This window comes from Anarrhichthys ocellatus, unplaced genomic scaffold (genome assembly GCF_004355925.1).
Source record: "Anarrhichthys ocellatus isolate YVR2014 unplaced genomic scaffold, GSC_Weel_1.0 scaffold26, whole genome shotgun sequence".
In the NCBI taxonomy this organism is placed as follows: Eukaryota; Metazoa; Chordata; class Actinopteri; order Perciformes; family Anarhichadidae; genus Anarrhichthys; species Anarrhichthys ocellatus.
This window is the reverse complement of record NW_022280056.1, coordinates 5,534,432-5,547,749: the sequence shown is the minus strand read 5'-3', so window position 1 is coordinate 5,547,749 and position 13,318 is coordinate 5,534,432. Positions and strand designations below refer to the sequence as shown.

At 41.5% G+C, this 13,318-nt stretch overlaps 1 protein-coding gene across 1 annotated transcript in view; it reads left to right on the top strand.

Moving 5' to 3' along the window:
- The window catches only part of tmem104 (transmembrane protein 104), a 47,552-nt gene that overhangs the window by 9,478 nt on the left and 24,756 nt on the right, over positions 1–13,318 (top strand). The window contains exons 7-8 of the mRNA XM_031861990.1: positions 761–860; positions 1,596–1,692. Coding sequence (XP_031717850.1) covers positions 761–860; positions 1,596–1,692 — 197 coding nt within the window. The remainder of the gene's footprint in view (positions 1–760; positions 861–1,595; positions 1,693–13,318) is intronic.

The following is a 13,318-nucleotide window of genomic DNA, read 5'->3' as shown; positions in this document are numbered from 1 at the left end:
TGAATTGGCTGAAGGAGTCCAGTTTGGACGCTTTTAACCCCCTTCTGAGAACTGGAGAGCGCGATGGATGTTTGGCGCTCTGATGATCTGACCGCCGGTTAAAAGCCCTCCATCTTGTCCTGGTGAAAGGTTGGGTGAAGAAGAGAAGGGGGGGGGGGGATGGTGTGGTTGTGGAGAGCAAAAGGCTGACGGGAAAAAAAATCTCTTTCACGGAGGATTAGCTTTTTTAATTAATGCTATTAATATGTTTCATATTGAACCAATGAGGAAGATGTGGCTCTGCTGTCGAGGAGGAGGAGGAGGAGGAGGAGGAGGAGGAGGAGGAGGAGGAGGATATTACGGGCTGGTGAGAAGATGGACATGTTTGCTCGTCACCTCTTTTTTTTATTTTTTTATTTAAATTTTTTGGAGTTCGCAGCAACTTTTCTCCAGAGACGAGGAAGCTTTAAAGGATCATTCATCGTCATTTTGCAACAGCAACGGTTGCACAACTAAATGTAGTTGTAGCTCATTTAAAACACAGGAAAAAAGTAAAACTCCGAGTCTCATTCACTACTTCACAAACACGTGCTTCTTCTAAAACCTCACTATTTAAAACACTGCAGGTGAGTAATACACCTGCACGATGTTGAGACTGTTGATACAAAAGTGTTTTAAATAGTGAAGATGTATCTGTTTGAGAAACACGGTAACGAAGGGAGAGTCATGGTCGTCTTGTGAGTCGCTCATGTGTTTCTTTTTTCTATTTGCTGTCTTTCAGTTGGCGTCAACATGTTCTACATCTGCATCATAGTCTACCTGTACGGAGACATGGCCATCTACGCTGCAGCTGTGCCCATATCGCTGATGGAAGTCGCCTGGTAAGACCAGGAAACGTCTCATTCACACTCCTTTAAGAACGTTTGGAACATTTGCTACTTTGGGCTCATTGGAGCTCGTCCGTCTTCATCTCATCGGCTCGTTGGTCTTCTTGTGACCTTCTGAACTTGATATTCAGACAATAAAGCTTCTCTGACGGAGGCCTTCAGGCCCGCTCACCTCTCACCGGAGCTCCTGCCGTCTGTAGTGGTGTCCACTTGCTTCCAGACACATTTTTATTGCTCGTCCGTTGGCCGGACTGAGTGAGAATAGTGTATTTCATGTAGAATAGTGTATTTCATGTAGTTCGAGGCTTCAGATCTTAGAGCACAGAACGTAACCATCCCTCCTCTCTCAGGGTAGTTCTGCTGAGATGATTTCAGAGCAGCTGAAGTTTGTGATCGGTTCAGACAGTTTCTAAAATGTTTTAAATAAACTATGATGACTGTCGTCCTTCATATTTCACTGACTTCAGTGTTTTATAGGTCTGTTCCAGAATGTCTTTTTTAATTCAAAGCTTCTGTTGAGTTTTTCTAATAATGTCTGTCGTATCTATAATGTTTTTATTTTAGTATTTTATAGAGAGTAAACCTCTATTCATCACAGAGTAAACCTGGTCTAACTGTTGTTGACGTCGTCCTGTTAGCTTCTCTTCCACTCTGCTCCAAAACCAGAACTAACCGTCCAGCAGGAGTAAGTGTGGGACGTTGATCTGTGTTTTGTTTCTTCTCGTGCAGTGGAAACCACTCCTGCAGCGCTGGAAGTGTGAAGTACAACGACACGGATCCGTGCTGGGGCTCCGTGACCAGGAAAGACGCGTACCGGGTGTTTCTGGTGAGTCCTGACACAACGTTTGTGAAAACACACTTCCAGTTATCCGCCGCCGCCTCGTTTTTAAAGGTGGAGTCAGCGATTCTGGAGAAAAATGTGTTGATGTTTGAACCCAAACAAATACCTCCCTTCTCGATTTGAACGTCCCTCTGGCTCCCGCTGACTTCCTCTTTATACGTCCTCAGAACTGGAGCTTCTTGTTGCTGCTGGGCTTTAAAAGACATTTTTAGTGACAAATGAGGCTTTTCATGGGGTCTCAAGTGTCAGTCAGGACCTTCCGTATTTTGCACACTGCTTCCGGGTCATTTCCCTCAAGTTAGAAGACCCCTGATCCAGGACTACATGCTACTTTATATCTCTATCGGCCCTCTGACTCTCTTACAAAGACGAGGTTGACAGCTTCTCCTGCTTGCTTCTCTCATGGGATTCAGGGGTGAAGGTATTCTTGTGACTCAAACAGATCACGTCTACGGATGTGTTTTTAAATGTGCAAAGCCGAGCCTTCCTTTCTGTCCTCTGAGTCCCTCCCTCTCTCAAACTGTCCCCCGGACTCTCGCACCTCTGCAGCCGACAGGAAGTGTGTGTCCTTGAAGTCTTAAGTGAGCCAAACCGTGATGTTCTTCATTTGAGCTTTAACTTTGCTCAGCGACAGTGATGGATGTGCTGATCTCCTCCTGCCGCCTCCCTCATGGCTTCCTGTCCTTTTCTACATTTTTAATAGAATGAGCGGACCTCGAATAATCTGCCAATAAGTGAACTTCCCCCCTTTACCTCCTAATGGGATAATCCTCTTACTGGATGTAAGCAAATTGAAATAATGCTGATTTGTAATCTCCTCTCAATTTGTTTACACTTGCAGTTTTGCAGATTAATTTCCAGTTTCATCACGACTGCTCAGGGAGATGGATATGTAACACTGAATAGTTTGATAGCAGGGTTGCACTGATCTCCAACTATAGATCTACTCGGTGTATCGGACACACAAGTAGTTCCATTCTTCCTCAATTTAAAATCTGAAACTTCTCTGCGTGACGTTGATTAAAGTTATTCTTCGATGAGCAACATGAGGCTGTAATTACACATTTATTCTTGACTGCAGATGGAGACGTTTATACACCAAAGATCTATTTATTTGCATTGTTTAAAAGGTTTATTGACGTTTTTAATGCTGAATTATTTCCGAGACTCTTATGAGCACATCTCTGGTGGACACAGAGTTAAAGTGGTGCGTTTGATCTGTGGCAGTACATTGCATTTCAGCCTGTCTTATCCATGTAACACGCAGTGTTTCTGCTGTAGGGTTACTTGTGCTGTTACTCTTTGTTCACCCCTCTGCATGTCTGCAAGAGATTTAACGTCAGTCTTTATCGATCTTTGTAAAACATGTAGTTAAAGTTATTTATGTTTCAACATTACTGCCTGAACAAAGAAGTGCGGAAACTTCTCGGATCTACTTTTAATAGAAAGTTGACTTCTCGTTTTCTAATCAACCAAAAGTTTTCTCTCCTTTTTCTCAGCAAAGCAGACGCCAATCAATCAGTTAGACGTGTCGTCTGCTTTCCATCCATTAGACTGAACCAATTCTGCACACGGATACGTTCAGTCTCGTAACGTTTGCTATTTCAGCCATTTATTTATTTTGGCCATTTTCTTTTTTTGGCCGTAGCCATCTTTGCTTTGTTGGATCCAGATGTGACGTTGAGATCTTGTCGTATAAATGACTGATTTCGACAGAACGAGACTTCTTCTTGAGCGAGACTTTGTTTAGACGGCTGCCGTTCTCCTTCAATACCGGACCACTTTTGAAAAACTCATGAATCACTTCGACACAAAAACATGAGAAAAACTGGTCCAGGTTTAAAGATACCGATGTTTCCTTTTAACGTTAAATGAGGTCCACAAACATTACGTCATCACACGGCGACATCTTGATCTAAATGCTCGGCTGCAGATCGTTGAAGAAGTTTTGTTGTCGATTCGTCCTTTTTTTTGTCTTTTCTTCTGCTGGTCGACCTTTCCTTAAATAAATGAACGAAGTCATCGAGCTGTGATGAAACATTCAGGCGGCCCGTTAGCGCCCGGCACAGAGATAAAGGTTCTCTTCTCTGGGGCTTCACCGGGTCAGAGGACCTGGCCTGGAGACACCACTCTGAGTGATGAGTCTAAATAATTGACTGTTTCTCATCAGCTGTTCTCTACAAAATTCGGACTCAAGCGAAGCAGTGAGAATACGAGACTTGTATTATTCTGCAAGAGTTGTGTGTGAGTTTTATAAATAGATGTTTTAATATAGTGTTGATGTTAAATGTTTGCTCCATTTACTTCCATTCATCAAGGGTTTTTCTCCGTTTTTTGTTTTCTTTGCCAGAAAAACGTAAGTTTTCTTAAAGAGTTAAAGGAAACTCTGGGGGAGTAATTGACACACAAATGGTCGTTGTTGGGGGTGAATTATTCCTTCAACAGCCTGGAGGTTCTTGACCACATTCGTCGGCGTCCCTTAGATTTTTACGTGCGAATCTCTTCTTGTTACTTGTAATCTTTTCTTTGTGTTTTTTATTCAACCTGTTGCGGACGGTTTCTTGTTGTTGTCTACAGATTGCCTGACCCTTCGTCTCCCACTTCAACACCCGGAGGGCACATTTGAATTTAGTGTGTCTTCAGGCGTCACACTTTTTTCTTTTTTTTTTAGCTCCACGCCTCGGGCTCCTTTCCTTCACCGAGTGTCAGTCACATCAGCTCAGTGTCAGTCCTGACGTTGACGCTCAGCCTATAGGGGAAACCGGGGTGTGTGTGTGTGTTTCCACAGAGTTAAACTCTGCATCACCTGGAGGGGGAAATTAGATATTGTTGTAGAAAATAAAAGTAAGCAATGTGATCGATGGTCCGCACACTTAAACTCCCTTAAGTTCAATTCATTAGCAAATCCACAAGTGACCCATAGACTAAAGCATACACTTTTTTTTTTTTTTTAACATTTCCTCAAAACAAGTTTATTTCTTCAAGTTTCTTGCCTCAAACTACATTTAAATAAAATTGATTATAACACATCTAAACGTTCAATTTTACCTTTGCACAGTATTATTTTTTTTTTACGAAATAGAGCCTGAACATATCACAGTGTAAGTCAGTAGCAACAATAACGTTAACTCGCTCTCCTGCCGATTCAACACAGATTTGTGGTTCACAATGGCACGATTTGGTCGTCGCCATCTTTGCAACCAGTGAACAGGAAGTGACCATATTAGGACTGAGGAGGAGTGACGTAGAGACGCCATATATGTCTCTGGTGGAGACCTGTCAATCACCGTGTAGCCCCGCCCCTAAAGCGTCCCCTGCTTTATGGTCTGTGTGACTCTAAATGGACCATAATGTACTAAATGAACATCATGCTGTATTGAAGAAGACTTGAAACTAGAGATTGAGACCATAAACTCATGTTTACAATATTTACTGAGGTAATAAATCAAGAGAGAAGTAGAGTCATTTTCTCATAGACTTCTATACAACCAGAGGAGTCGCCCCCTGGTGGACACTAGAGAATGCAGCTTTAACACATGAAGCTTTGGCTTCACTCTTCAGAACCGGAGGTTTCCGCCTGAGTAAAATACATTTAAAAAAATATATATATATATATATATATTATATATTATATATATATTAATGTTTATGAAACACTGCAGTATTGTTTTTCTCTGTTTCACTTCAGCTTCCAAAGTTCACAAACCTCCACATGAGGAAGTTTTAATGCACATCAAACTCTCACGTTGTCATTTTCATAAAGACCTCGGTGCTGAATCCACACAGAGACTAATTACTTGGTGATAATGGACCCGAAGCAGCCCCCCGGTTGATATGTCATGAGGTCGCATCTCTGACTCGATCAGTATTGACTTTACACCGTCAGCAGTGGACGCGTCACGTCGGCCACTTTTCCTCCTCAGAGCTTCAGAAAGCTCTTAAGAATATCAATCGGCCGTGATTTTGTTTGCCGTTGCGGCTGATTGATTCTCGTGTTTGCTGCCCGAGTGGACCGGCCGGAAAGGCTTTTCACCACACATCTACCATATTTGTTGGCTTTCGTGGGGTGTGGAAAAAAACCAACCAGGGAGATGATGGAGGAACGTTGCGTAACGGAGCGCTCGGTGTTGATCCTGGCCTCCTTTGATTGAAAAGATTAACCATGCTGTCCTTCTGGGTGTTAGTTCAGCTCCAGCAGAGATTCCCGAGACCTCAATTAAACGTCCCTGTCCTCGATTGTCCCCTGCAAAGTTTTCTTTTTGAATCTCACCGCGGGGGGCTTTTTTGTCACAGTGGTCAGCCAAGCAGCAGTCGGTGTCCTCCGCCCTGCCGGACGGCCCAGTGCAATTTCTAAATGTCTGATTTATTTGTTCTCCCAAAAAGTGATGGAAAATCAATGCGGCGTATGAGCTCAAAGACACGTTTGTGCTGACACTGCATTGTTCACTCTGCTCATCTTCATGCAGATGTTTCAATTATAATGCGTTTCTATCGAGCCAAAACTCCGTCTCGCGTATTGAAGATAGAGTTAATTTGAAGTGCAGGTGAAGTTGTTGCTCGTCCCCTACCAGTTCAGAAACGAGCCGCCCTGACACTTTCCCTCGATACCGAGCTGATTGATTCATTAACTGGCTAATAAAGATTTATTGCGAGAGGAATTTCGGTGTCCTTGATGGCCGTTGAAGGCCTCCTGCCATCTTTGCTGCAGTGTTTTAACCTATTGCACATTAAAGGTGCACATTTATGGAAGCAAATGCTGAACCACGACCGTCTTTGTATCAGTAAAAACTTAACCAACCGGAGGCTTCATACTTCGTATAGATGAGCTTTGTCACCACTCGATCTCTCTCCTCAGTGGGAACAATTTTAAAAAGGCTCTTTGTGGACACTGGCCCTGATTGAGTCTTCACAGATGAGCCTGTTTACCGACAGATAATACTAATAACGCGTCCTTAAGTCGTGAACTGTGGCTCCTCTTGTATCTCACATAACATCCAGCGAGGAGGTGTTCGCTGTGGTGGAGCTGCAGGGAGACGACGGTACAGATGGTTTAATGGAGATTATCACAGCGGGAAGAAGTGTTGATGCTGCTATCCAGGAGGGGGGGGTCCACTCCATACAACAGCAGGAAGCTGTAGGGGGGGGGGGGGATGCTGGCGCTGGGGTGACTGGTGATGTGGGGGCAGTTATCAAGGAGAAGCAGAGGTCTCTGTGGATCTATAGTCGCCCCGTGTTGTTGGACATGAAGTGAATGATTCATTATGAGGACTTGTTTGTTTTAGATAAGATGTGCTCGTTCATCATGCTGTTATTAAAGGGAGCACGCTGGAGTTTTATCAGGTGTGTGTGTGTGTGTGCGTGCGTGCGTGCGCGCTATTTTTCTAGTCTGTTAATAGCAGCATGTTATATCAATGACCTCGGCATGAATATCAGAAACACCTCGTTTTATAACACGATGTGTTTCTGCAGCTTTACAAACTGAATCCTCTGAAATGATCAGACGGTTGAACATCGTAACCTTCATGTTTTATGCAGCTTTAGTTTTAGCTAGATGTTAAACTGTTGATGCATTTATTCACTGTGATCTCACACAACATATCCTCACACAAGGGTTTGTATGATGTCTTACAAAAAGTTACACATTTTTCATACGTTTTCCTACAAAATCCAGCAACAAGTCAATTTACGCTCGTTGCATGAATTTTCAAAATAAACCTCTTCAAAAGTACTAAGTTAGGTTTCCGAAAAGATCGTAAAATACTTGGTCATGTTAAAAATAACTATGAAAGTGCCGTTACGTGACAAGTAAATCAACAACCAGCGACTTCCTGAGTCAAAGATCCAGTTTGTTGACCAGTTTGTAACCGTCTCACTCGCTGAAGCCAAATGAAATGTACAGCAGCTTCACGGCCTCGTTTGAGATGCAGACGGGTTGAACGGCAGCTGTCCACGAGATGTGGAGTAGCCTCGAGCTCACTACGTGTTAGCGGGCTACATGGTGTCGGTGGTCACGACCGTCCACCTCAAAGGTTCTGTTCTGAGTTGAGTTGGTGAATAAAATATCCAACTGTTGTCTTTTTCAATAACGTCTCGATGTATCTCATATTCACAAGCTATGGAAAGCCAAAAGTGACATTAAATGTCTCTATTTTCACACGATTTATGTTCTTTTTTAAAAGTGTGTATTTCAACTTGATCATAGATTCAAATTCAGTGTGTTTCAGAACAACAGTGTGATAATCTCGGACATTAGACCGACAGTAGCTTTTTAATTTCAGCTGAGGAATAAATATGTTTCTAGAGCAGGAGAGAAAAAATAAGTTACGTCTTGAACCCTGAACTCTGGATTGCAAAGCACACATTGAGACCACGAGGCTATGATCAGACACCATCCGCTGAAGATGGATATTCAAACGTAAATCGATCTGGTATTTAGAAAAACTCTATTTAAATTGTATTTACACTGTATTTAAATTTGAAAACAACAGGAATTGTTACCTCTTTATCCTTCTGTTGAAGCACATATTTAATACATCCATGTTGAAACTGAAATTAAATATCCAGGTCCGATGTCTTCGTAGCGATTTTAACCTAAATCAGGTGACAATAGAGGCTTTAATGTCACTTTTGGCTTTCCATACCAAACGTCCTCTCTGTTGATTCATGCGTTCATTTCTTCTGAAGGTTTATCATCTGTGTAATTTGGGAGGGAAGTGTCCTGTTCTGTAACGCAGCTCGCTCCTTCGTCTCTCTTCACAGCAGTCGAGGTTATCGTCCTACTAAACCACTCAAATGATCGTTTCCCATCTCCTCCCTTAGATTTGTCCCAAAGCCTGTCATAAATCCTCACTGTGTTGCTGCTCATTAGTTCTACTGAGGTAGGGTGTGTAATCGAACTGCACATTATGAGTTTTAATTAGGCGAATGTCTTGGAAAGAGGAGCTTGTTCAACGTCATAACGTCTGCAGCAAGTAGCTGCTCAGTGTTTCCTTTGGCACGTTACTGTCCTTTTCCTTTTTAATAGGAGGGAATACGTGTTTTTTAAATACAGCTGCGACAGGTTGTATAGTGAGGACATATTATTAAGCAAAGTAGTAATTATGAGTTTGGCAATTATTTGGTCTGTGAATCATGAATGTGTAATACTGTCAACAGTCCTCAAGTTTGAGTTATTATATGATAGTTTTGAAAGTCAATGAGTTTATATTTCATCTTGCTTTTGATTTAATGTTGGTTTAGTTTTAATTGGTGTCAGAGTACATTTGCTAGTTTCAGTTTTCCAGAAAGGTTTAGTTTATGTTTTTATATATTTAGTAGAGATATATTAGAATTAAATTTATTTCATTTTTGTGACTTTTTTTAACCAGGCAATATTACGTTTAAAAAAAAAAAAAAAAAGTATTTTCTCTTTACAACATTTTTAAAGCATATTGTCGTTTTAATTTCAGTAATGATGATAACCTTGCTGCAACCCATCTGCACTCACACAGGCTGCTAGCGGTTCACAAATATAAGTATCGCAAACGTGCTCCGTGTTCATAGAACAGAGGTTACTATGTGTAACCGCTTTTTCTTAGTTGTAGTCTTTCTTCCTTATCTTTAGCTTGATTCTCATTCTGAGCTTGCAAACAAGATCGAGGTAATTCTGAAAGGTGAGAGCTCACTGCTGAAAGACATTTTATTTTTATTAAAGCCATTAAAAAACACACTAATCACCTGTTAAAATCACGCTCAAGACGACCGATGTGTGACTAACGTTTGAACTCGAGCTCTGACACAAACAGTCGAGCCGACGCATTCGTTCAGTTGTTGCACACTGACAGTGATGGGAATCAGAAACACTCCAGTTGCCCTCACTAAAGTTAAATGCACTCTAAAGGAACGTCATCCACTGTTCTGTTTTTAGCATCGAGGCCTTAGTCAGACGTGAACCCTGCCAGCCTCAGTTTCATTCTCATCACATATTTTATTGTCGGTTTAAGATGTGCCGGCCGGTCCCACACGATGATACGTTCTCCTTGCATCTCTGCACCGTCTTTATCCTTCCTTTGGTCCGAGTTGTCTTCCTTCCCCTCATTAGGAGTCCTGTCTTTAATCGCGTGGAGACGTGGAGGTCTCCGGGGCCACGCAGTGCACCTAATTAACAGCACAGGCTTCTGCGTTGGATGTTTTTCAAATGAGATGAAAGAGGCTTTGAGAGTTTGTCCATAGATGTTCTTAAATTCATTTTAAATGAGTTTATTCTCATACTGTGTCTATTATTGCTATTTTACTATTATTGTTAATATTACTTTCCATATCCCGACCACTGTCACTATGCTGTGTAGTCCGGTTGACGTGGTGTTCATTCTGGTGTTAAATGTAAATTATGGTATTTTGTACGGCCAAGGTGAAGTATTATTTTACATTTTTGAATACTTGTGCCAATACGATACCTGAATTTTTAATAGTAATTCCATAACTGTCCTTTTTATATTATTTTATATATTTGTTTGTTGTAATTCTCATTTTAGCCACTAGAGGCTGAAGTGCACCACTACTCCATGTTCTAGGTGAGTTTTTAATCTCTTAACATGAGGTACGTAGATCGTATGTTAGCAAGTTATATAACCTAAAACACACATCTGTGAGAAACCATGAATGCTTCTCGTCCTATTTAGAACGTAAGGAAGAGGTGCACTTCAGCCTCTTGTGGCCGAAATTAGTATCATTGAGGAACGTTTTTTTCCACCTGTTCTTACATCATTAACACCGGTGAGAATACAATTTAAATCAGATTCAAAATAATCATTGGGCTTGGCCTACATAAAATAGTCTAAAATTGGAATTCGTTCAATCTTTACTGAAGATGTATTGATGTTTGATACCCGTCATCTATCCGTCAGTTTTAGGTACTGGAGGGAGGGGGGGGGGGAGAGAGTGAGAGAGTGAGAGAGAGAGAGAGCGAGCGAGCGTGTGAGCGTGTGAGTTGAATTTATGTAGCTGGGCGACCCAGAGGGGTGGGAAGCAGCTGACGGAGTCGGCCACATAAGCGATGGATGGAGAGGCTTCTGCTGGCAGCAGATAAGCCTCAGTCATACAGTCTCATCTCATAAAACACATCAATATTCAGACACACTCACAGAAAATTAGCATAACATTGACCCCGAACAATTCGTTAATAATATTTATAATTGAGGTTATTTTTTTACTCAAGTTTTACTCGTCGGCTTTAGATTTTTTTTCTAGGTTTGTTTTTCTTTTTACTGAGTCAGCATAAATTGCATTCCAGCTTTGGCAGCCAAACACTTGTCACTCATTTTGATGTGCTGTCGCAGCTTTGAAGATCCTCCGCAGACACTGAAGGAATCGCAGCAAATGCAGCCGATTTGTAGAGAAGAAGCTTCCGTCTGCCCTCAGTTGCTGCTGTTGACTTTGACTTGTCTGCTCTGTGGTGTGTCGTAACACAGAAACACAAATACGGTCCTAAAAATGAGTCTATAGCAAATCTCTCCGACGGTCCCTGAACGCTTCCAGAAAAAAGCAACCAAAACGAAGCCTAGAATTGTGATATTTCATCAAAAACGTTTTATTCTACATGTTCTCATTTAAAATCTCGCCCCAAATAAAGCGTTCACTTTAACCAGATTCTGTGAAAAACAATAAATTCTGAGCTCATCAGTGAAACTATGAAGTCATGATTGATTCACCCGAGACCAACAGTCATGTGACAACAAATCAGAGAACCTTTTTCCAACATAATTATCAAAGAAATTCATCTTGCGTTTTATTTTAGATTTATTTCTTAGTAACTGTTATTCTGCACTGAAGATATCGTTGAGTCCTCTCTGAAGGCTTCAAAGTAAACCGTTTGTGAATCATCGGTATCAGCAGTGTAACGCGCCACGAGGTGTCAATTATCAGGACTTTAAGGACTTAGTGGAGACAATTCTTAATAACAGACACCTCGTTAGGCTTGCATATGATATATTATCACTTTGTAAACAAAAGTACATAATGAATAATAAACTCACACTTGGTATTTTGTCCTGATGAAGACCTACATTTGTATTGGTTTTAATAACTAAATCCTTTTATTCATCATTTCTTTATATGCTAATTGTATCTGCGTGATGGAGATGTTTTTTGGTGATTAATGAGGCTGAAGGAAGGACTCTCCTTCATCCTGACAGACGTATAGTTCCAATATGGTTTTAACTGCGTCGTGTTGCCTCCGAGGCATCGCCCCCACACCACACACACACACACACACACCTTCGTCCTACCTCCCTCTCCTCCCTGCTGCCTGTGTGTTCAGTGAATCAGTTGACTTGTTATTGCTATCATAAGAAATATTGAGGATGTTTTTGTACCCGGCTGGACCAGAACTAGAGTTCTTGTGGTTGGCGTCCGAAACCTTTTAGTCCCGTTTTGCAACCTTTTTGTAAATAATCTATCTGAAAACGATGCTCTCTTTCTGAAACACCATGTTTCCACATTCACACCTGGAAGCTGCTGAGTTCAAACATCCAACATGCAACTTAAGCTAAAAGTAGAAAGAAATGTGTGTGTGTGTGTGTATCTGTCGGGCTTTTATGGCCTATTTTATGCCGTTTTTTTATTCCATACCAGTACGGTCAGGTTTCCCCCAAAGTCTTTCATTATACATGTCGCAGCCGAGGCAATGAATCGCCCGTAGTGTCCAATGTTCCTGTGTGTCATGTATGTGATATAGTTGAAGGGGTGGTCTGAGCGCCATGCACGTGTGTGCGTCATTAAGATGAAATATTGTCTGGGAATGGAAGTAATCTGTCTTGTTTGTGCTTTGATTCTCACACATGTACTGTGCGCGTAGAGAGCCATTTGAATGTGCATTTGTCTCTGTTGATTAGTGTTAATCCGTCCTTTTGTAAAGCAAAGCAGATCGTGGATGTGCACGAGGAATGTGAGTTATATCTTCATTTCTGTCAAACAGCCGTGCTTTCACACGTCCAAGGTCTCAACTCAAGGTCTTAATTAAAGGTAAATGATGCATGACATTGTCGAGGTCTTGAGTTATTGCAGGTCTTTTTCAGGAAGCAGAACGGATCTGTTTCAACTGTACGTCTGTGTTGTGAATGAATCACAGCTGGCCATTTTTAAATGTTTTAATGCGTCTCAAAGCCTGGTCTTGCATTTTAAACCGTCTCGTTAATTACAGAAAGAGTAAAAACGTGATGTACAGGGTTTATAGCGGAGGTGTGAATAAAAAGCACCACTCATGAATACAGGAGAAATAATCAAACCTTTATGGAAACCTAGAGGAAGCAACTGAATCAGTCACAAACTCTATCAGTCAGTTTATCCTGATGCATCAACATGAACTTTACCCTTTCATCAACTTCATAAGCTGAAGTTGTTTTCTCTTTTTCTTCTCAAAGCCGTAACGATCACAATAATCTACAATAATAACAAAGGAAAAAGTGGACGAATGACGACTTTCAGTTCCACTGTGTTCTAGTTTGCAATCTGTTTGTAATAAAGATTAACATCAGAAACAAATGGCGGGGGGTCTTGGGACTGAATCCTAATCCTTGCTCTTGTTTCATTGTGTGTGTGTGTGTGTGTGTGTGTGTGTGTGTGTGTGTGTGTG